General features: G+C 39.2%; 1 protein-coding gene across 2 annotated transcripts in view; it reads left to right on the top strand.

Moving 5' to 3' along the window:
• The window catches only part of ATE1 (arginyltransferase 1), a 195,521-nt gene extending 170,756 nt beyond the window's left edge, over positions 1-24,765 (top strand). For both annotated transcript variants that reach the window (XM_012001067.1, XM_012001068.1), the window contains one exon: positions 23,868-24,765. In XM_012001067.1, coding sequence (XP_011856457.1) covers positions 23,868-24,046 — 179 coding nt within the window. In that variant the 3' untranslated portion in view covers positions 24,047-24,765. The remainder of the gene's footprint in view (positions 1-23,867) is intronic.
• Positions 24,766-25,106: the final 341 nt, after the last annotated feature.

The raw sequence follows: 25,106 nt of genomic DNA on the forward strand, positions 1-25,106 counted from the left end.
CCAACCCCTGGCAACCACCATTCCTCTTTCTGTCTCTATAAATTTGACTTCTCTAAGTACCGAAAATGAGCGATATCATACAGTCTTTTTTGTGACTGGTTTATTTCACTTAGCATAATTTCTATAAGATTCGTCCATGTTATAGCATATGTTAGAATTTTACCTCTTTTAAAGGTTGTGTGTATATATCACATTTTGTTTATCCGTTTATCCATTGGGTTGCTTCACCTTTTGGCTATTGTGAGTGATGCTGCTATGAACGTGGGTGTACAAGTAATTATTCGTGTTCTTGCTTTGATTTCTTTTGTGTATATACCTAGAAATGAGAAAGGTGGGTCATATGGTAATGCTATTTTTAATTTCCCAAAGAACATAGCAATTGCACCATTTTACATTCCCACCAGTAGTGCACAAGAGTTCCAATTTCTCCATGTCCTCACCAACACTTACAGTAACCATCCTAATGAGTAAGAGTCGTGGGTTTGATTTACATTTCCCTAAATGATTAATGTTGATCACCTTTTCATGTGCTTATTGGCCATTTGTATATCTTCTTTGGCGAAGAAACTTCTCTAAATATTATGGATATTAATTTTATCAGGTGTGATTACAGTGCAGCTAGTTTTTATGTGGTGATCTTGTATACTTTTACTTCACTGAACTTGTGTAGTTCTTGGAGGGTTGTTGAGGTTTTCTACATTATCATGTCATCTGCAGATAGAAACAGTTTTATTTCTTCCTTTAAAGTCTGTCTGCCTTTTAGTTTTTTTTCTTGCCTTATTGCACTGGCCAAAACTTCTAGTATTTTGAATAAAAATGATGAGAGGAGACACCCTTGCTTTTTTTCTGATCTTAGGGGAAAGCATTCGGTCTCTCACCTTTAAGATATTAGCTGGAGGGCTTTTGTAGATGTTTTTTATCAAGTTGAAGACGTTCCCCTCCACTCCTCGTTTTCTGAGTTTTTATCATGAGTGGTTGTTGAATTGTGTCAGGTGATTTGTCTTCTTTAAACTGTTAATATGGTGGATAGCATTGATTTGGTCTTTAATACTGAACCAGCCTCGAATTCTTGAAATAAGCCCTGCTGGTCATGGTGTATAATTCTTCTGTATGTTGCTGAGGTCAGTTTTCTAGTATTTTGTTAAGGACTTCTACATCTGTGTTCATAAGGGGATACTGGTTTTTGGTTTTCTCTTTTTGCACTGTCTTTGTCTAGTTTGGATTTCCTCCTCTTTTATTCTCTGAAAGGGATTGTGTGGAACAGGTTTTAATTCTTTAAATGTTTGTTAGAGTTCTCCAGGCCCTTCTGGAGCATGAACAAGTGGTGGAAGCCTCATTCTCTCTATGCCATCTGGGGCTGGAGATTTTCAGATTTTTAATTATAAATTTAATTTCTTCACTCTTTATAGGGCACTTATCCATTTCATACTGGCTGAATATGGCAGTTTGTGTTTTCTGAGATTATTGTCTGGGAGGTTTTTTGTTTTTGTTTTTGTTTTGCTTTTTGTGTAGGCCGCCCCTTTCCTAGTGCTTTGGCTAGAGGGAGCCACTGTTTTGGGGAGTTTTTGGTCTGTGTGTGTTGGCTTTTCAGAGTTGCCAACTTTTTCAGTGTTTTGCTTGGAATAGATGAGGCAAAAAGAAAACCCAGGGAGTTTATCAACTGTGTCACTCCTCGAGTTTCAGAATCCTCAGTTGGACTACCGTCTTCTCTCACTTTTCAGAGTCTTTGTAGGGTTGTTTGATATATAACGTCCTGAGTTTCCAGTTGTACTTAGTGGGGAGGATAGGGAAAAGTAGGTCTCCCTCATCTTCCTGGAGCAGAAGGCCCCCTGCTTATAGTTGCCTACTAGTTAGGAATGCATAAACTATTACCCTTATTTTAGCTGTGCACATCTGACCCCACCATGAAGAATATTAAACATGTCGCAGATAGTTAATATTTGAGAACTAATTGGGAAAATCTAAAATAATTTACTGCCTGGTAAAACTTGAACCTTATAAAATCTGATCCAAGTTTTACAAAAGGCTTATTTCTATCATTCTACTACTGCTTACTATGATAACTTCCAGAAAGATTATAGCAGGCAGGTTTAGGTTTACAAATTCAGAAAAGAAAACCAAGTTTTACCAGAGTAAAGCTGTCATAATAATAGAGACAATTATAATATTATCACCATGGCAGTCTCCTACTCCTGATGTTCTGAAATTGATGTTTAAGGGACCATCAATATCTGTCTTCCTCCTTCTCCCTTTTTAACCTAAGGTTAATCTATTGGTTTTTTTAGTCCCCCACAGATTCACTTTATCAAATTGCAAATAAAATTAAGTGGAAGTCTGCTAACTTCTAATACCAAAATAGTGAATCAGAATATTGCACTAAGATATAAAGTGACGACTGAGGTTATTTTCTATGTTCTCATTTGCACCTGAGTGTCATTCTGTCTATTCTGAAGCCTTAGTGGGAGCAGAAATGAAAAATCCCCACGTGAATGTGGCAGTATGGGAGTTTTCTTGCCACACTCCTGGTGTGTTAGTAATTTTCTGTCCTGGAGCATTATTTTTAAAGCCAGGTGGCAATAAATTGTTAATACACTCTTAGATTTGTGCACTGATATTTTTTAAGGCTTTGTATATGTCTGAATATGCGATGCGGATTTTTTTGACATCATTATCTGTCTGTAGGCCCCCCACTCACACATAGTCTGATGGTTCTGCAGTATATCCTGAGCGTCAGCATATTTTAAACCTCCCTGCGATTTGAATATGCAGCCAGGGCTGAGAATCACTGCACTGGAATTGAGCTTACTGTGTTTCTTACGTATTTTCTTTGAGAGTCTGGCAGAGCTTTGTTTCTGCTGCCTCCTTGACCATACATTTGTACTGAAGGGTGGATGAACCCTCAGAGGTGACTTCTCATTGAGGGCTAGGTCCCGGCCTGTGGCCAGCACTACCTGGGGGACTCTGCACCTTCAGAAGCTCCTTCCTCTGTTTCCAGCAGGAAGTGAGCCAGAGAGAACACAGTAAGCAGTGCCCTGCCAGCCACCTCTCTGTTCTCTTTACCCAGCTTTGGCCCACAGCGGCAAATGGTAAAGGCAGCAGTAAGCACTGTCTTTAAATAAAGTCTCATTGACAAAAGTGTGAGTTCTTGGTTGTTCTAAAAAAAGTAGCACTACTTGGAGATCAGCAGTAATGATAGCCCTGCTATCCTTCTTTAGCACCCACCTTATGCCAGACACTTCATATTTATTCTCCAGCACTTTATCTCTCTAGACAGCTTTTTACCTGTTTTACTAGAAGCAGCAACACATGAGTGATTATATGCTTGTTATTAGTAAAGATTTAATGTGGAAAGTCACAGTTCTACAGCACATTCCAGTAAATGTGCAGGTAGCATACACGTCTCCACCCCTCACTCTGCACAGGTAAGCACGCTTGAGGTTCGGTAGGGAGACTTTGGGCTCTTTTTTTGTGTAACTGATTTTAAATTTTTTAATTATATCAGTTATTTAGACATACAATTTAAGTAGTTACAATTAAGTCATACCAAAAATATTCTGTGGCTTGTTTTTTACGTTAAAATTAGGATATCTTGAAAATCATTCCCCATTGTTACATAAAGAACTTCCTCAATTTTTTTTTTTTTTTTTTTTTTTTTTTTTTGCAGTAACCGGTACAGATAAGGTCGTGCTATGTTGCCCGGGCTGGTCTGAAATTCCTGGCCTCAAGCAATTCTCTTGTCTTGGCGTCCCAAAGTGTTGGGATTACATGTGTGAGCCACTGTGCCCAGCCTTTGTAAAAGTAAACCATATCATAGTTGTAGATTTATAGAAAAATGGCAAAGATATAGTGTAGAACATTCTCGTTATTCCACACCCAGCTTCCCCTGTTGTTAATGGCTTACTTTTTTTAAGTTAGTACACTTTTTTTTTTTTTTAACAGCTTTAGGTTCACAGAATAATTGAGCAGAAAGCACAGAGTTCCCTGTGCCCTCCAACGCCCCTCCCTGAGCCCCCCATCATCAACATCTCACATTGGTGTGCTACATTTGTTACAGCCGATAAGCCAGTATTGATCCATTATTGTTAACTAAGGTCCATAGTTTGCATTAAGATATGGTCTTTTTATTTTATTTTTTCAAGACAGGGTCTTACTGTGTCGCTCAGGCTGGAGTGCAGTGGCGCAATCCTGGCTCGATGCAAACTCTGCCTCCTGGGTTCAAGCAATTCTTGTGCCTCAGTCTCCCAAGTAGGTGGGACTAAAGATGCGCGCCACAGTGCTCAGCTAATTTTTGTATTTTTAGTAGAGCGGAGGTTTCGACATGTTGGCCAGAATGGTCTCAAACTCCTGGCCTCAAGTGATCTGCCCACCTCAGCCTCCCAAAGTGCTGGAATTACAGGTGTGAGCCACTGCGCCCAGCTGGGTACGTTCTTTGTGTTGTCCATTCTCTGGGTTTTGACAAGTGTCTAATGACATGTATGACGTGTATCCTACAGAGGAGTTTCACTGGCCTAGAAATCTCCTGTGCTGCATCTGTTCATCCCTCCCTTCCGCATCTCCATCCTCTGGCAGCCACTGATTCTTTTACTGTCTACATAGTTTTACCTTTTCCAGAATGTCTTCAAATTGGAAACAAACAGTAATATAGCCTCTTCAGATTGGCTTTCTTCATTAAATGCATTTAAGGTTCCCCTATATCTTTATGTGGCTTGATAATTCATTTCTTTTTATTGCTGCATGATATTCTGTCAGGTATAGTACTAGAGTTGATCTGAAGGACATGTTGCTTGTTTCCACTTGTTGACAATTATGACTAAAGCTGCTGTAAACATTTTTTGTGTATTTTTGTATAGACATAAGTTTTCAATTCATTTAGATCAATACCAAGAAGTGCAATTACTAGATCATGTGGTTATTGCATACTACATTACTGATAATAAGTCTCCACTTTGCTGTACTTTTAGGTTTTCAATTTTGCTATTTTAAACCATACCCTTAAATATACATTCTTTTGCATATATACTAAAGTTTCTATAGGACAGATTCCTAAAAATGGGATTGCTCTGATAAAAACAATGTGAATTTGCCTCTAAAAGGCAAATTGTACACTGTAGTGTCCTACCCTCACATCATACACAGTCAGTTAACATCATCAATAGGTTCTTGGAAACAGTGACTTTAAGTGAACTAATGTAAAATGAAATCAGTGTTATCATAGGTTTAATTTACATAAACAAGAGTTAAGTTCCTACAGAATATTTCTGGTCACGAAAATATGACCAAATTTCTAAAATCTAAATAACGTTTCTAATATTAAACATTGAAATAAATGTGAAATATATGTACATTTAGGATTCGTAAAAGCAAGATAATTATTTACCTATGATTCCAGTTCCAAGTGTCAAGGGACTAGAGCCTATCCCTGTGGCTCAGAGCACAAAGTGGAACCAGTCCTCGACAGGACGCCATCCCCTCACAGGGCACACGCACACTAACCACGCTCACTCACACTGGGACCATTTAGACCCACCAATTCACCAAATGTGCACATCTTTGGGATGTGGCAGAAAACTGGAGTACCCTGAGAAAATCCACACAGATGTGGGGGAGTGGGCAGATGCCACAGAGTGGCCCTGACCGGAGATACCTTTTTTCGTCAATGTTGAAATCAATGTTTCATCAATGTTTTTGACTAGTGAAGCGACCAGTGAAATAACATTGTTTGAGAACCTGCTGTAGTTATATCAAGTCTTCTGAGGATTTGGAGGCCAGACTTAAACGTGGTCATTGAATCTACACATGGTAGTTGAATCCACAGCATGGGTGCAATTTTCTAGGGAGAAAGTGTAGAGCAATGAGAGGAGGACCTAGAAAATGAGAGGAGGACCTAGACACTGTGTAACTTCCAACATTTTATAGGTAAAGAAGGGAGAAGTCAGTCAATGAAAAAGGATGGCCCTGGGGTGAGAGAAAACCCAGGATAAATAGTGTCAGGAAAGCTGAAGGCAGAGTGGGTTTCAAGGAGGATGACATGGTTTTCTGATATGCTTTGCTGAAGGTGACGAAGACAGAAACATATCCATTTTGTTCGAGAACAAGGGGACCACTTTGACTTCAGTGAACAGAGTGAAGGTGACTGGGCCAAGATACACTTTGAAATAGATTATAGAGTGAGTGGGAGGTGAGGGAACAGCTGTTAAGTAAATACTTTTTAGAGAAGGAAAGAAAAATAGAATTAAGGTAACTGGAGGATGAGAAGGGGATCACAGAGAGTTTTTTTGTCCCAGATGGTAGTCTTAAGCTTTTGTAAGAGTTAGTGAAAAGGAACTAATATAGAGAAAAAATTGATTATAGGAGATACTGTAATTTACAGAGATTATATACAGATTGGGCTGAGACTAGGAATGGGGAAAAGGATGGATTTCTAGATTGGGACTTGTGGCAATGTAAAGAAAGGAGTTTGGGAGGCAGGGCTAGGGAAGTCGGAAAGGGGATCCTCTACAGAGATTAGGGCACCCTAAATTTCCCAGAAAATTGGGGTTATACGACAGGCATGCCTTAGAAATAATGTGTTCGGCTCTAGACCACTGCTAGAAAAGAAGTCACACAAATTATTTGGTTTCCCAATGCATATGAAAGTCGTGTTTACAATGTGCTGTAGTCTATTAAGTGCACAATAGCATTACGGTGGAAAAAAAAAAAAACTATCTTACATAGCTTAGTTTAAAAATATTCTATTACTAAAAAATGCTAATGATCATCTGAGCCTTCAGGAAATCATAATGTTTTTGCTGATAAAGAGTTTTGCCTTGATGTTGATAGCTGCTGACTAATCACAGGGTAGTGCTTGCTGAAGGTTGATATGTATCTTTCTTTGTTTGGTGTTGCTGTAAAGCATATCTGAGGCTGAGTAGTTTATAAGGAGGAGGTTTATTTGGCTCAGGGTTCTGCAGGCTATGCTTGGCACTGGCACCTGCTTGGCTTCTGATGTGGGCCTCAAGCTGCTCCCACCTGTGGTGGAAGTCAGAGCAGAGCCATGGCATGTGCCGGGATCACATGGCCAGAGAGGAAGAAAGAGACAGGAGAGGAAGGTGGCAGGCTGTTCTTAACAACCAGCTCTTGTGGGAACTAATAGAATGAGAACTCGCCTCCCCTGCTCCAGATCATTAATCTGTTAACGAGGTATCTGCCTCCATGACCCAGACACCTCCCACTGGGCTCCACCTCCAACATTGGACATCAAATTTCAACATCATGTTTGGGAGGACAAACATGAACTACAACAGGGTGGCTGTGGCAATTTCTTAAAATAAGACAACAAAGAACTGTGCTGCATCAGTTAACTCTTCCATTCACGAGAGTTCTCTGTAGCATGCAGTGCTGTTTGATAGCAGTTGAGTTTCTCTCAGACTTGGAGTCAGTCTTCTCTAGTCTCGCTGCTGATTTATCAACTAAGTTTATCTAATATTCTTTAGGTTTTTTGTTGTCATTTCAACCATATTCACAGCATCTTCACCAGAAGTAGATTTTGTCTCAAGCAGTCACTTTCTTTGCTCTTCCGTAAGAAGCAACTCCACCTCCATGCAAATTTTATCGTGAGATTGCAGCATTTTGTCACATCTTCAGACTCCACTTCTATTTCTAATTATTGTACTGTTTTGACCACAGCTGCAGTAACTTCCTCCGCTGCAGTCTCAAACCCCTCCAAGTCATCCATGAGATTTGGAATCAACTTTGTCCAAATGTCTGTTAATGATATTTTGACTTCCTCCCATGAACCATAAATGTTCTGAATGGCATTTAGAATGGTAGATCCTTTCCAGAAGATTTTCAGTTTACTTTGCCCAGATCTATCAGAGGAATCACTTCTATGGTAGTTATAGCCTTATGAAATATATTTCTTAACTAATGAGACTTGAAAATTGAAACTACTACTTGATCCATGGGCTTCAGAATGTTTATTGTGTTAGCAGGCATAAAAACAACACTGATCTTGTTTCATCAGAACTCTTGGGTAACCTGGCACATTGGCACATTGTCAGTGAGCAGTATTTGGTAAGGAATCAGAAAAACTGAGCAGTAGGTCTCGACAGTGGGCTTAAAATATTCAGTAAAATATGCTGCAAGAAAACTATTCTGTAAACAGATATGCTGTCATCTAGGTTTTGTTCTTCTATTTATAAAGCACAAAATTTACTGTAATTCTTAAGGACCCTTGCATTTTCAGTATGGTAAATGAGCATTGGCTTCAACTTAAAGTCACCTACTGTGAAAGTCCTAGATGGCAGCTTCTACCAGTAGAAGATTGTTTCATCTGCATTGAAAATCTCTTGTTTAGTGTAGTCACCTTCCTGATGATCTTGGCGAGATCTTCAGGGTAACTTGCTGTAGCTTCTACATTAGCACTTGCTGCTTCACCTTGTACCTTTTTTTTTTTTTTTTTGAGATGGAGTCTTGCTCTGTTGCCCAGGCTGGAGTGCAGTGGCGCAATCTCGGCTCACTGCAAGCTCTGCCTCCCGGGCTCACGCCATTCTCCTGCCTCAGCCTCCCAAGTAGCTGGGACTACAGGTGCCTGCCACCACGCCTGACTAATTTTTTTGTATTTTTAGTAGAGATGGGGTTTCACCGAGTTAGCCGGGATGGTCTCGATCTCCTGACCTTGTGATCCGCCTGCCTCGGCCTCCCAAAGTGCTGGGATTACAGGCGTGAGCCACCTGCCCGGCTGGCTTCACCTTGTACTTTCATGTTACGGAGATGACTTCTTTCCTTAAACCTCATGAATCAACCTCTCCTAGCTTCCGCCTTTTCTTCTGCAGTGTCCTTACCTCTCAGTCTTTAGAGAATTGAAGAGAGTTAGGGTCTTGCTCTGAATTAGGCATTTGGTTAAGAGAATGTTATGCCTGGTTTGATCTTCTATCCAGATCACTGAGACTTCTCCATATCAGCAATAAGGGTGTTTCACTTATCATTTGTGTGTTCACTGGAGTAACACTTTTTATTTCCGTGAAGAACTTTTCTTTTGTATTTGCAACTTGGTGGTTTGGCACAAGAGCCATCAGTCTGTCTCAGCTTTCAGTGTGCCTTCATCACCATGTTTAGTCATTTCTAGCCTTTAATTTAAAGTCAGAGACTTTCGACACCTAAAGGCCTTTTAGGGTTTTTAATTGGCCTAATTCCAATATTGTTGTGTTTCAGGAAATAGGGAAGCCCAAGGAGAGGGAGAAAGACAGCAGAAGGGCAGGTCTATGGGGCAGTCAGAACATGTACAGCATTTATCAGTTAAGTTTGTCATCTTACATGGGCATAGTTTGTGATCCCCAAAACAATTACAGTAGTTAACATCAGCGATGACTGATCGTAGATCACCATAACAGATATAACAGTGAGAAAATTTGAAATATTGGGAAAATTACCAAAATATGACATGATAAACCAAGTAAACACATACTGTTGGGAAAATGGCACCTATTCTCAATGCAGGGTTGCCACAAATCTTTATTTTGTAAAAACAAACAAAAAACCCTCAATATCTGTGAAGCACAGTAAAGTGCCACAAAATGAGGAATGGTTATGTTTCCTCCAGTAGAGCCTGTCTCCATAGGGAAACCAATACTGTTGTAAGGAAAGTGAATTTGTATTTGCCCCTAAGATTAATACTGTAATTTCTAATTTAATTTTACGCTCCAGGAAATTTTCAGAGGTATTGCTGCCTAAAGGTACTTTTGGAAGTCTCTAGCTTAATTCTCTTGGAAAGAATCAAAAATCAACCCAGTGCCAGATTCATTCTTTGGAAATTAGTAGTATGACTCCTTTTCATTGTAAATGGGAATTTGGCTTTGTGACCTAAAGAGGTTGCCTGTCCATTTACCATCATGGTAATAGCTTTTGTGACCTGTGAAATATGGTAGAATTTAAAGCTATTGATTTAAAACAAAAATCTTACAGGCAAACTGAACATAATAGATCCTAAGATGAACCAATTCGATGTATTTGATAATTTAAAAAAAAAGTATTAGCTACACATACATTTACGTATATTAAGTATAGTACCTTCTTTGTCCTTTTCTCAGGACCGTATCCTATTTAACATCTTTATTTTTATTTTGATAGCCACATTTCTGTTACTGTTCAACTGGTAAGGATCTTTTAACGTGTCAGAAGAAAAGAAACAGAATGTGAAAATACTTCAGTAGGCTGGAGTGACGGGAATATGTCAGAACAAAATTTAACAAAAGAGTACAAATGCCATGCTTGGGTTCCAGAATACACACAAATATGAGGGAATATGATGGGAAGGTGAAGAACACAGTTTAGCACTAGCATTTTGATATAGTTTAGCTCTGTGTCCCCACCCAAGTGTCATCTTGTAGCTCCCATAATTCCCACATGTTGTGGGAGGGACCCAGTGGGAGATGATTGAATTATGGAGGCAGGTCTTTCCTGTACTGTTTCTGTGATAGTGAATGGGTCTCGCAAAATCTGATGGTTTTAAAAATGGGAGTTGCCCTGCACAAGCTCTCTTTGCTGCCACCATCCATGTAAGATGTGACTTACTCCTCCTTGCCTTCCATCATGATTGTGAGACTTCCCTGCAATATATTTTTTATTTTATATTTTATAAATTGCCCAGTCTCAGGTATGTCTTTATCAACAGCCTGAAAACAGATTAATACAGTAAATTGGTACCAGGAGTGGGGTGCTGCTGAAAAGATACCCTAAAATGTGGAAGCACCTTTGGAACTGGTCAACAGGCAGAAGTTGGAACAGTTTGGAGGGCTAAGAAGACAGGAAAATATGGGAAAGTTTGGAACTTCCTAGAGATTTGTTGGATGGCTTTGACCAAAAGCCTGAAAGCCATGTGGACAATAAGGTCCAGGCTGAGGTGGTCTCAAATGGAGATGAGGAACTTGTTGAGAACTGGAGCAAAGGTGACTCTTACTATGTTTTAGCAAAGAGATTGGCGAAATTTTGCCCCTGCCCTAGAGATTGGTGGAACTTTGGGCTTGAGGGAGGTGATTTAAGGTATCTGGCGGAAGAAATTTCTAAGCACCCAAGCATTCAAGAGGTGACTTGGGTCCTGTTAAAGGCATTCAGTTTTATAAGGGAAGCAGAGCATAAAAGTTTGGAAAATTTGAAGCCTGACAATACAATAGAAAAGAAAATCCCATTTTCTGAGGAGAATTCAAGCTGCCTGCAGAAATTTGCATAAGTGACAAGGAGCGGAATGTTAATCTCCGAGATGGTGGGGGAAGATATCTCCAGGGTATGCCAGAGGTCTTCACGGTTTCATGGGCTGGGCCCAGGGTCCCTGTGCTGTGTATAGCCTAGGGACTTGGTGTCCTGCATCTCAGCCACTCCAGCCGTGACTAAAAGTGGCCAAGGTACAGCTCAGGCTGTTGCTTCAGTGGGTAGAAGCCCGAAGCCTTGGCAGCTTTCACGCGGTGTTGAGCCTGTGGGTGCACAGAAGTCAAGAATTGGGGTTTGGGAACCTCCGCCCAGATTTCAGAAGAGGTATGGAAATGCCTGGATGCCCAGGCAAAAGTTTGTTGCAGGGGTGGGGCCGTCATGGAGAACCTCTGCTAGGGCAGTGCAGAAGGGAAAGGTGGCAGTGGAGCCCCCACACAGAGTCCTTACTGGGGCACTGCTGAGTGGAGCTGTGAGAAGAGGGCCACTGTCCTCCAGACCCCAGAATGGCAGATCCACCAACAGCCTGCACCGTGCACCTGGAAAAGCTGTAGACACTCAATGCCAGCCCGTGAAGGCAGCACGGAGGGAGGCTGTACCCTGAAAAGCCACAGAAACAGGGCTGCCCAAGACCATGGGAACCCACCTCTTGAATCAGAGTGACCTGGATGCGAGGCATGGAGTCAAAGGAGATCATTTTAGAACTTTAGGATTTGACTGCTCTGCTGGATTTTGTACTTGGCATGGGACCTGTAGCCCTTTTGTTTGGGCCAATTTCTCCCATTTGGAATGGCTATATTTACCTAATGCCTGTACCCCGTTTGTATCTAGGAAGTAACTAACTTGCTTTTGATTCTACAGGCTCATAGGTGGAAGGGACTTGCCTTGTCTCAGATGAGACTTTGAACTTGGACTTTGGGGTTAATGCTGAAATGAGTTGAGACATTGGGGGACTGTTGGGAAGGCATTATTGGTTTGAAAATGTGAAGATACGAGATTTGGGAGAAGCCAGGGGTGGAATGATATGGTTTGGCTCTGTGTCCCCACCCAAATCTCATCTTGTAGCTTCCATAATTCCCACATGTTGTGGGAGGGTCCCAGTGGTGAACTATGGGGGTGTGTCTTTCCCATGCTGTTCTCATGATAGTGAATGGGTCTCATGAGATCTGGTGGTTTTAAAAATGGGAGTTGCCCTGCTCTAGCTGTCTTTGCCTGCCACCATCCATGTAAGATGTGACTTTGCTCCTCCTTGCCTTCTGCCATAATTGTGAGACTTCCCAGCTACGTGGAACTGTGAGCCCAATTAAGCCTCTTTCTTTTATAAATTGCCCAGTCTTTGGTATGTCTTTATCAGCAGTGTAAAAATGGACTAATACAAAACATTTTTTATTTTTAAATTTCAAATTTACAGGAAAATGACAATAATACAAAGAACATATGCATACCCTTCAGACTCCCCAGTTGTTAACATGTTACCACATTTGCCTTTTTGCTGCTTCTGTTTTACTCTGTATTTTTTTCTAAACCATTTGAGAATAAGTTTCTGATATATTGTACCATTGTCCTTCAGTATCCCAGTGTATATTAGCTGAAAACAAGGACACTTTTTTACATTACAGAACATGGCCATCAAAACCAGGAAAGTAACATTGAGATATTACTACCATCTAATCCACACACCCTGTACAAGTGTTACAGATTTTCCCCTTAATGTCCTTTATAACACAAAAACACATAACACAAGCCCACTTTACTTTTCTCTCTTTCTTTTAGACCCAAGGTTCAAGTGAGGATCCTGTGTTATATTTATTGTTGTGTCTTTTTAGGCCCCTTGTCTAGAACAATATCATAGTATATCCTTGTCTTTTGTTACTTCAATATTTTTGAAGAGTCTAGTCACTTTGTAGAGTAGTTTTTAATTTTTGTTCATCAAATATTTCTTTATAATTAGATTCAGGTCCTGTAGTTTTGGCAAGAACACCCTAGAAGTGATACTGGGTTTGTATTGCATCATATCAGGAAGTGTGCAGCGTTAATTCATCTCTCTGCTGTGACTTGAATTTTTATCACAAATGTACCAGGTTTCTCCACTGTAAAGTTGATAAGTATTTTGTACATGTTAATTAGTAATTGGTAAATATTTTGTAGAAAGTTGTGTCGAGATGGTGTAACTATCCTGTGTCAAACGTATATCTACTAGTTTTTACATCCATTGATGGTTCTTGCCTCAATCAGTTATTACTGAGATGGCTGCCAAATGATGATTTTCTAATTCTATCACTACTTCTACTTTTATTAGTTGGCATTCTACCATAAGGAAAAGCAGCCCTCTTTCCCTGTCTGTTTGTTGTTCATATTGGCGTGGACTCTTGGCATCTCGTTTTAATCAATGTGTTATAAATATTGTTACTTTCATTATTTCTTTTGAATGCTCAAATTGTCTCAGATTTGGTCAGTAGGAGCCTTTTCAGGGTGACTCATGTTTTCTTTTGACGAGTCCCCATCATTCTTTGAGCACTTCCTTTCTGGCACAAAATATTTCAGACTCATCTTATGCTTTCTCTGACTCAGTTCTGTAATTAGGCACTTCTCCAAGGAGCCCTAGTTCTTTTTCGTGGAGAGTAGTATTCGGAATACAAGATGTGACTAGTAAGTATGGTCATTGCTGCTGGGGTTTCGTTGTTTCTAAGCCCTCTCAGCAGACAGATCTAGGCAATACATGTGAGTTTACACACATATATTTATATCTACCTGTGTATCTGTTTGTCTATATCAGTGTATAAAAGTCATGAATTTTCACCAGTATCTGGAACTTTAATCCACTCAACAGTTCTAGTCTTCTCCTTTTCCATACCTGTAGCTCCATTCTCTGACTGAGAAATCTGGCCTCCCATTTTCTCAGTATATTTATTTATATGCTCAGTTCCCTTGTATGTGACTAATTTCTTGACCACATGGGCCAGAATTGACCAAGTCCTGCCAGCCTGAACTCGCAGATGTCTCTTTGGCCCAAGCCCCCGCACATAAACCAACTTCCCTCTCATCTTTGAGAAATTCTGTAATAGCATGTTTTAATTTACATTTCTTTCATTGTATTCTATGAGTTTTTAAGCCTTGCCTTTAGTAGGATAAAGATAAACAGTGGAATAGGAAGTGTCTAAGATGAGTACCTAGGAGTCAAAACATGGAATAGAAATTTGAGAGTCCTTATTTCATCATCATAAGAGAGATTTTGTTAGCATTTTACTTGGCCAGTATTTACAGGTCCTACCAGCAGTGTGTGTGCTGAGGTGATAAAGTTGATATGATTTTTTTGCATGCAATTGCCTGATTTTTGCATTATCTTTCTGCTTTTCTCTGGTGACCTTTTATGGGACTTTGATATCAAATGAGCATAATATCAGAATTAACCTGGAGTTCTTTCTGGCTAGAATCATCTTGATAAATTAAATGTTTTATATTTTGTTATGTGACTTTTGGGAGCCAATGTTATTTTTAATCAACATCATATCATGAGTTTAAATTACATAGATTATTTTTTTCCTTTGAAAAATTATATTTTAGCCATGCCAGTTCAGCAAGAAAATGAAAGAAAAGGCATTCAGATTGGAAAGGGAGAAGTAACACTGTCTCTATTCTCAGATGACATGACCTTGTACCTAGAAAATCCTAAAGAATGTAAAGAACTATCAAATATGATAAATGAGTTCAGCATACACAGAAATCAATTTTATCCTACACACTTAAACAATGAGCAATTTAAAAAGGAAATTGCCAACGATTGCATTTACAATAGCATTAAAATAGAATTGTTAGGAATAAATTTAACAGAGCAATGCAAAAATTATATTCTGAAAAATATAAAACACTGTTAAATTACAGAAGACCTAAATAAGTGAAGAAAACATCCCATGTCCATGGATCAGGAGACTTGATATTGTTAAGATGGCAGTACTCCTCAAATTCGTTTACAGATTCAGAGCAGTGATCTATTAAAATCCCAGCTGGCTTCCCTGCAGAAACTGACCATCATAAAATGCACATGAAAATTAAAGGAACCCAGGATAGCCAAAACAATCTTTAAAAAGAATAATAAAGTTAACACTATGTGGTCGTGGCATGCAGGTAGGCATACAGATCTGGACTAGAGTTGAGAGTCCAGAAGTAAACCCTCATGTTTATGGTCAGTTAGTTTTCAAAAAGGATGCCAAGATAATTCAGTGAAAAGGATACAGTCTTTCAACAAATGGTTCTGGGTCTTTCAAAAAAATGAAATTGGCCCTCTACTTCACACCATATACAAAAATTAACTCAAAATGGGTTGGACTTAAGTGTAAGAGCTAAAACTATAAATTATTAGAAATGTCGGGCACGGTGGCTCACACCTGTAATCCCAGCACTTTGGGAGGCCAAGGCAGGCGGATCACGAGGTCAGGAGACGGAGACCATCCTGGCTAACACGGTGAAACCCCGTCTCTACTAAAAATACAAAAAATTAGCCAGGCTTGGTGGCGGGCGCCTGTAGTCCCACCTACTCGGGAGACTGTGGTAGGAGAATGACATGAACCTGGGAGGCGGAGCTTGCTGTGGGCCGAGATTGTGCTACTGCACTCCAGCCTGGGCGACAGAGGGAAACTCCATCTCAAAAAAAAAAAAAAAAAACTTAGAAATACACATTGGAGTAAATCTTAATAACCTTGGACTGGGCGGTATTTTCTTAGATACGATACAAAAAGCACAGGTAACAAAAGAAAAAAATAGATAAATTGGACTTTATCAAAATTTAAAACGTTTGTCCTTTCAGAGACCCAGTCAAGAAGGTGTAAAGATAATTCACAGAATGAGAGAATGTATTTCCAAATGATGCATTCAGTAAGGATCTAGTAACCAGAATATGTAAAGAACTCTGACAACTCAATAAAAAGACAACCCAATTAACAATGGGCAAATGATTTAAATAGACATTTCTAAGAAGACATATGAACGGGCAGTAAGCACATGAAAAGATGCTCAGCATCATTAGCTATTGGAGAAATGCAAATCGAAATCACAAAAAGATACTGCTATGTACCCACTAAGAAGGCTGCAACCTAGAAAGCAGCTAATAACAGTGCTCATGAGGATATGGAGGAATTGGAACCTTTGTATACTGCTGGTGGGAATGTAAAATGATGCAGCCACTTTGGAGAACAGTCTGGCAGTTCTTCAGTATGTTGACTGTTAATAGATGTTATGGTTGCACAACTCTGTGAATACACTAGAAACCCTTGGTTTGTATAATTTAAATGGGTGAATTACATGGTGTGTCAATTATATCACAATAAAGCTGTTATTAAATGACATTTTACAAGCTTAGATATTTCTTAGTTTTCATTTTGACCAAAAATATTTTGAGTGAAATTACTAACAACAGTATTACTTTATAGAATATGAACATGCGTAATTCTCTCAGCTGGAGTCCCAAAATAATTTCTGAGCCTCCCACCAAATGGGCTTAAAGAATGGGCTGGGGAGCCTTGTTATCTCTATCACAACTACTCTGCATTTCTTGGCCTATTCTTTTGCCATTTTATACTGAAAAACTTCCTTCTCACCTTTCCTGTCCCCTCCCGAGTAAAGATTAAAACATTTGTTAATATCTCCTGTCACTTTAAAATATTCTAAATCATACTTGATTTTGAACTTCCAGAGTTGCGTTTTTGTAGAGTATGTCTCCCGCTGTCATACATTTGTTGAAAATTTTAAATTATTTCATTAAATCAGTTTTGTCCAGCTGTCTCTGGCCATCTGCCATTTATATGAGTATCTTCCTTGGAGTGTGTAGCTTGTTTTATTTAAGTAGTAATGCTGTATGTAGCAGTAAATAATGAAGGTAAGAAAATAGACTTTCATTATTTTTTGGAAAGCCTAGAAATTATAAAGTCTCTTTAAGAATAACAAATGAGTTAAATCCCCATAAGAAGGAGAAGTAAAGCTTTGATCTCTAGATTCTTATCCTTTGAAAGCACCTGTGATGTGCAGTTCATCTCCTGTGAATAAAAAGTTGGGGAAAAAAATCAAGTAGTTGTTGCCCACCAGCTTTCCTTGAAAATTAAAATTTCATGGAGTTGACAACATATTTGTATCACTAGTGATCAAATGCTCATCTCAGAAGAGAGTTTGCAGAATTGCTTTTGGTTTTTATTTTATGAAATTAGATTGTGATACATCAGAGAGGAAAAGTGGAAGAAGTTCTAGTTGGAACAGGTTTCTAAGATATCTCAGTAAGCTGGGAGTTTTTCTTAGATTAAATGGTACGTGGTCCTTAATCTCCAGATGGCTGATTTTTCTGTTATCTTCACGGTCACCTAAGAAAAGGCCTGTTGTGCTGTGTGGGTTTAGCTATAGAAATTTTTGTCTACAAGCACTGATGACATTTATTAGGCAGGCAACAAAAGATGATTATAAACGGGTTTTGTAAGGATTTGGGGTACATTTTTTCCTTTAGTATATAAATCATAATTTATTGTTAACGGCTTAAGTATCTTTTGCTTAGGTTTTAGTGTTAATTATGTAGAATATGCTAAGAATAAGAATCTGCCTTTCTTAGGAACGTAACTAAATGAGTGTAAGACCACAGAACGTTAAGCCCAGAAGACAGAAGTATGTTTTGCCTGTAACGATAATCAGTAGTTTCTCAAGTTAATATATTATACCCACTGAAGGGGTAATTTGATGTTTCTTCCTTCAATTAAGGTATGGCTAGAATGTGATCCAAAACCATATTTGAATATTTAAATGCATTTTATGAAATTGTTAAAACACTGGTAACTTGGATGGGGATTTGGTGAGGGTAGGAGGAAACTGTAGAAGGGAAGGTTCTGCGTGGGGGCTGACATCCCGCTCTACTTTGTTTATTTCTGTTTTACTTGAATTTTACAGCAGGCATTACTTTGATGACTAAAAATTATGTAAAATTAAAAATCAATGTTGTTATTGAATATTGATTAATTGATAACTAATTCCAAGACAGTTTGTTGAGTTCAGTCAGTTTGATAGATTGAGTTTTTAAAAATGTATAGTGTATCTTTCCTTTGTTTCTATTACCGTATGTCTTGTTGATCTGTGTTCCCTTTTTCTAAAGTACTGCATTTGTAGCTTGATTTCTTTGGATATGCAGAATTCTAAATTTGAGTTACAATTAAAGGATTTTTTAGGTGAGAGAAGATAGGCTTTAGTAGTGGTTTTTAAGGGGAAACTAAATGTTTTTATTTACTTGTATGTTAATATCTGAGTATACCTTCCTGGTTGAATAAATTGTTCCTGACACAATGTACAAATTAAGTTTGAATTAACATAACTACAGAATTAGATATAATCTTACCTAAGTACTGAGGATTTTGTGAAATGTTAGAACCTGGTGTATTGGGCATTATGAACATTCACCCAGGGAAGCAGTTAGGTTTGAAGGATGGTATGGGCAGGAGCTTGACAGATGGTGGCAACACATATTATTAGATGTTTCTGTGCCATTTTTATAGCCAAAGTGTGTTCACGGGAGAACTAAAGAATTTGGGGCAACTGACAAAATTAAGTCGTATTTTAGTAAATTAATTTAAAAGTTTCCATCAAGTTCCAGCATAGTCTGTGAGTTGGTGATGGAATTAGCACCACATTACTTGCAATATTAAACAGCAATCCTACAAACTTCTGAAGGATTTGAACACTAAGACTAAATATAGTTGGATTTCCAAGTGACTTGGATACATTAACATTGAAGAGAATGAGAGGATTTTAAAATTCATTAGTATCACTTTTTATAATTATGTATGACATTAAAAAGTGAATAGCTTCTTAACATCTACTTTGTAAGATACTTTATTATGGATTTGACAACTTTGATCCAGAACCATTCTAGGCCTCAAAACTGTTTGGAGTTTAAAAAAAAAAAAAAAACTATTGAATTTGATTAATTTCTGTGCCATAACTCTATAAAAATGCTGTAAATTAATTTAGAAGTTTAGGAGACTTAATTAGATATGTTTGTTAACAGATAGATCTCAGTGGCATCATAAGCCAAGCTGGAATTCAGTGGTTGAAACATAGGTATTGTAGTGTTTCCCAAAAATATGACAGTGTGTCATTTTAGAGTTTTTTCATGTGATCTCAATAAATAGAATGGAAGTGTATATTTTGACAAACAAAATTTCTGCTCTCTACAGGGAATACATTTTAAAATAATTGATGTAAATTATACATAATGGTAGATTTTTCATAATCTTGTATGTTTATTTGTATGTGTCATACTGGAAAGAAGTAAAAATTAGAAGATGACATTTTATTTTAGATAAAATGACATATCAGATCTCACACCCTAGCAAATAAGAACGTTTCATTTATTGGGACCTTAAAGTATATCTGTCCCCAAATATTTTAGGATAAAGGTTTAAACTGTTAAGCATCATTCTGTATAAATATAAACATACTTTAAATTTAAAAAATTCAAGGTTTTAGATTTAGAAAATTTTATTTTGCCATTGTTCTTGCTGTTTTTTCACTTGCTGATCTCACCGATCTTCACTTTTTTATTTGTATTAGACTCTAAATATGCTTGCATCTGCCGTTTTCCTGCTAGACACATTTAGATGGTAGAGATTGTTATTCATGTTGCAATATGCACACATTAAAGTATCCAAAATGGACAGCAGGAACCAAGGTGCTGCCTCTTCCTTTGTTTGTCATTTACTCTGGTAAGGGATGTGGTAACCTAGTACATGTTAAACGTATAATTGTTTCGAAGTATGTGGACTTTCCCCTTTGGTTGGATAAAGTAATTTGTAAGAAACATATTTTGAAATTCGTATGTGTATCAGGATCTAACCAGGAACACCAAAACCACTTCAAGTATTTACAACAGAGAAAATGTAATGCAGGGAATTGGTGATAACAGGCAGTAGTGTTGCTGGGAGCCAAGCAAGGCACAGAAAGGTGACCCAGAGATTAGCAATTAGGAGGAAGATACTGCTACCCTACGCTGAAGAGGAAAGGGGGTCCAGGGGTCAGGGCTACCCAGAACCCTGATAACTTCAAGAACAGCTAGAGCAGCTTCCAAAAAGCAGAGCCATGGAAGAGAGAGGAGAGGTTTGCGGGGGAAATGCCCTTGCTTCTCTCTCCGCCAGCTCCAGTCCCTTTTTACTGGCTGAACCCAGTTGGAGACCATCTGAGCCTGCAGGAGCCAGCCTCCTGCAATACAGAGCAGAACAGGTGGAAGGTGAGGAACGGAACTGAGGGCAAGCAGGCGCAGGATGAAACAGCGATATTGAAGAAGTTCCTTCTCGTGACAGATTATGTCCATCTTCATCCTGATCTCCTTTGAATATGTCCCTGGACAAATTGAAAACAGAAAGTGACAGGCCGGGTGCGGTGGCTCACGCCTGTAATCCCAGCACTTTGAGAGGCCGAGGTGGGCGGATCACAAGGTCAGGAGATAGAGACCATCCTGGCTAACACGGTGAAATCCCGTCTCTACTAAAAATACAAAAAATTAGCCAGGCGAGGCGGCAGGCACCTGTAGTCCCAGCTACTTGGGAGACTGAAGCAGAATGTCGTGAACCCAGGAGGCAGAGCTTGCAGTGAGTGGAGATAATGCCACTGCACTCCAGCCTGGGCAACAGAGTGAGACTCCATCTCAAAAAAAAAAAGAAATAGAAAATGACAGTGGCACTCAGTTCTGTGGATGTGAAGGTCCTCTGACTGGCAGCGTTGGTGTTCCTTTCTCCTCATCCCTCCATGCCATCCCAAGCTGGTTCTCAACCAAAGACTGTGGTCTTCTCTGCCAGTGTAGAACTTCTTTTTGGCTGACAGCACATAATTAGCTTGCATCTCCTGCTACAAACCTCTAAACAGGCATAGAATGTAGTCATTTGGGGGAATGCCCTAACTGACATTCTCTAAGATGATTGAGATCAGTTAAGCCTCTGAAATAAATTCATATAGTGGGAACACTCTCATTTAGATGTCGGAAGGAGTGTTATGCCTGTCACTTCTGAAATTGAGCTTGGATGATTTCTCCTGATTAATTAATTAATATCCCTTTAGAGAAAGCAGTGACTGTTGAGGAAGAATAAACTTTTTTTTTTTTTTTTGCTATGATTACAAAATAAGGGATGTAATCTAACTTAAGTATTTAGAGCACAGAGCCTGGTATGAAGTGGACATGCAGTAAAATGTTCAAATTTGTAGTGGATCTACTGTGAAAAGTTGATCATTGGCTTTGGGCTTTGAGAACTAGATATAGGAGTTTATCGCTGGAAGACTAAGAAATCTCCTAAAACAGTCTGGTTGATTTATAGAAAAGGAGGCTGGCATTTCTATTTTTATTTTCAGGAGATTCAAATTTACAAAACTAAAATGCTTAAATCAACCTTAGAAAACAACTATTTTTTAGATGACAAAAATCTTACAGAATATAAAAAAATGATGAGTGTGTGTGTGTGTCCCAGTGTGAAAGTCTATAATTAATTCTCCCAGAGATTGATGCGGCAAGTATTTGTGGTGCCTCTGCTGTGTGCTAGGTAGTGTTCTAGGCACTGGGGAAATATTAGCAGACGAAACCGTTGAAATATTTCTTCTTACAGCACTTTATTCCTAATGGAAAGGGAAATAGGCAGTAAATATACGTGTCAGGTGGCGGTAAGTGCTATGATGAAAGATAAAGGAGAACTAGAGTGGGTTTCCTATTTTGTGTGGGTCCAGGGAAGCCCTCTGACAGTGCTCCGGGGAGTACGAGGGTGAGCTGTTTGATGCTGTGGAGAAGCGGGTAATTCTGGGCAATGGGAAGGGTTAGCAATAAGTTCTATTAACAGGCTGACATATATGTCTCCAGATTTTTAGACATTGGACTTTTAAATAAAATAACTTGTTTATACTGTGCCTACTTTTCCCTTTCACTTAATAGTCTGTCTTCCTTTGTCTTTTTAATAGTTGTGTATAACGTTTCATTCTGTAGCTATACCTTAACTCTTTACCCAGTTCTCCATCAATGGCCATTCAGGCTGCTTAGTTTCTAATGTTAGAGAGGGTGTTGCCATAAACAGCCTCATACATGCATGGAAACGCTTGTGTGGCTGTTTCTCTAAGACAGTTGTTCTTAACCCACTTTAAAAGGCTTAAGAAAGTGCTGAAGCTCAGGTCCCATTCAGACTAGTTTTTATATTAGGGTCTCTGGGGAGGGGATCCAGGCTTTGGTATTTTTCAAAATCTCAGGTGGTTACAATATATAGTCAGGCTTGAGAACCACTGTTGTAGGATTGTTCTTAGAAATAGACTTACTGAGTCAGTGATATGAAACATTGTACATTTTAGTAGATACTGTAACATTATTCTCTATATTCTTTAGGATTAGGAGTGACTGCCAGTAATAGAAACCTAAGATAATGTTGGGTTGAACAAAATAGTTTATTTGTAATGTAAATATCTAGACATAGGCAACCCGGAGCTGGATGGCAGTTTTGTTCCATGAAGTCCTCAGTTGCCCAGCTGCCTTCTAGCTTTTGTCTTGGCTGAACTGAAAGTAAGCTCTTAGCCCGAAACTCCAAGGTGGAGGGTAGGGATCCTGCCATCACGTCCACATTCCAGGCAGCAGAACGAAGGAAAGGTTGAAAATCGGCAAAAGGTACATACAGGTCAGCGATCCTTTGGAAAAGATGAAACTTCCACTGAACACTTCCACTTGTATCCCATTGGCCAGAACTTGGTCATGAGCCCACACCCAGCCGCAGGAAGGCTGGGAAATAGGCTTTTGTCTGGGTAACCTGTGTGCCCTGAAGAAAACCGGGGCTGGTTTTATATGAAAGAAGAGAAGGACAGATAGTGGCAGCCACCAACAGTCTCTTCTGCGTCTTCCATGAAAGCTGTAAGAATCTGCCCTCCTACCTAAGACCGTAAGGGCACATTGTCCAGACCTGGTCAGTCACAACTGCAGAGTCAGCCGGAAGTTTCAGTGCAGAGATGAAAACTTCAGATAATATGTGGGTACAGGGAGAGGCGAAACAGACTTAAATCAGATGCAAGAATGATGCTGGAGAGTTGTAAACTTTATCATGTGCCAGAAAATAAAGGTGCAGGCGGCCAGTGTTTTAATTGGACACACTTCTTTGTCTCTGCTTGATGTTTCAGCTGCCATCCTGGAGGGTCTTTATCACCTTCAGCATGGCAATTGTTACTTAATTACTAACATACTCAAGTTTGTGTTAATATTAATGCTGCCCACCCTCACTTGAACATACTCGTCAAAGACATCTTAATACATAATTTTTATGTTTTAAATTAAAAATATTTTAATTAAGAAATGAAGGCTGGGTACAGTGGCTCAAGCCTGTAATCCCAGCAGTTTGGGAGGCCGAGGCGGGTGGATTACTTGAGGTCAGGAGTTCGAGACCAGCCTGGCCAACATGGTGAAACCCCATCTCTACAAAAAATACAAAAATTAGCCTGGTATGGTGGCACACACCTGTAATCCCAGCTACTTGGGAGGCTGAGGCAGGAGACTCGCTTGAACCTGACAGGCGGAGGTTGCAGTGAGGTGAGGTGGCGCCACTGCACTTCAGCCTGGGCGACAGAGCAAGACTCTGTCTCAAAAAAGAAAAAAAAGAAATGAAAAGTTTGATATGTGACATTTTACAAATCAGTATTTGTTGTCATTGCAGTGGATGAAGATCGCAGTACGGAACCTGACCGATTGCAGGTGTTTCACAAGAGAGCCATCATGCCTTACGGTGTTTATAAGAAACAGCAGAAGGACCCAAGTGAGGAGGCCACTGTTCTGCAGTATGCCAGCCTGGTGGGGCAGAAGTGCTCCGAGCGGATGCTGCTGTTCAGAAACTGACCTGCTCGCCTCTGCCGGGGGTTCCTGTGTTGTGCTGATGGTTTGTGTCAGGGTACTTACTCAGTACCTGTGGGGAAGTAACTGTCACCACCCACAAATTAAGACAGTTTTTATTTTGACTATCTATGGCTTTTAAAATATATTTTGTGGCAATGTATCTGTGAGAATCTCATGGTTAATATAAAGATTTTAAAACTGTGTTGTGACCTAACCCCCATAATTGGGGTTTATCATTTTGGAGGTTTCTTTCTAGAGCAAGATATGCTCAGATTCTCCTGTTTAAATTTTGTAAAATGAAGAAGTGAATCTAAGTAACTTAATCACAGTTGTGCATTTTTTTTTTTGGTTCTGTTAAAGAAATTAAAACAGACTGTTTCCTCAGGCCCATTTTAAACATGAACTTATGTTAGGAAACCTTAAGTATGGGGAAGGTAGAAAGTTTGTTTCATCACTTAGAAAATATGTCTTCTCAAGAACAAAACTGTGTGCTGTTACTCAGTGTTCAATATTAAATTGCTGCCAAATGTTACGTAGTTTAATAGAGAACTTGAAAAAATAAAACATTAAAAAGGATCTTGTGTTAGCATCAGGTATCCATTTGTTCAGGACAGTCCTGTTCATGTCTGTTGTCTTGGCATAGTTTTTTTCCCTAGAATATAGTACTCCCTTTTACTCTAAAAAATATCCCAGTTTGGACAATAAAATACATAATTACTCTAGTTATATTATTTGCTTTATTTCTAAAAATGTAAGAAACTAAATTTTTAAAAGAAAAACATTGGTTCCTGCCTTGATCTAAGCCTCATCCAAAGGAAATAGTCCCTAGTTTTTTACCTTACAACTCAGGACCTTTGTCTTTGGTTGTTAATGGAAATTAGTTAGTATGTGATCACTTTCATAGTTCTGCCCAAATCACACGTAAGAAGGAATCATTCTGACCTCTGTTCCAGGACAAGAGCTAGAACAATCCATTTCTTGCCCTTTGATGTGAGAGTCAGAGTCAGGGTGGCTTCTGCCTCCGTGAGTAACTCAGAGCAGAGGCCAGCCCCCTCCTTCCCGC

The sequence above is a fragment of the Mandrillus leucophaeus genome, unplaced genomic scaffold (genome assembly GCF_000951045.1).
Source record: "Mandrillus leucophaeus isolate KB7577 unplaced genomic scaffold, Mleu.le_1.0 Scaffold65, whole genome shotgun sequence".
Classification (NCBI taxonomy): Eukaryota; Metazoa; Chordata; class Mammalia; order Primates; family Cercopithecidae; genus Mandrillus; species Mandrillus leucophaeus.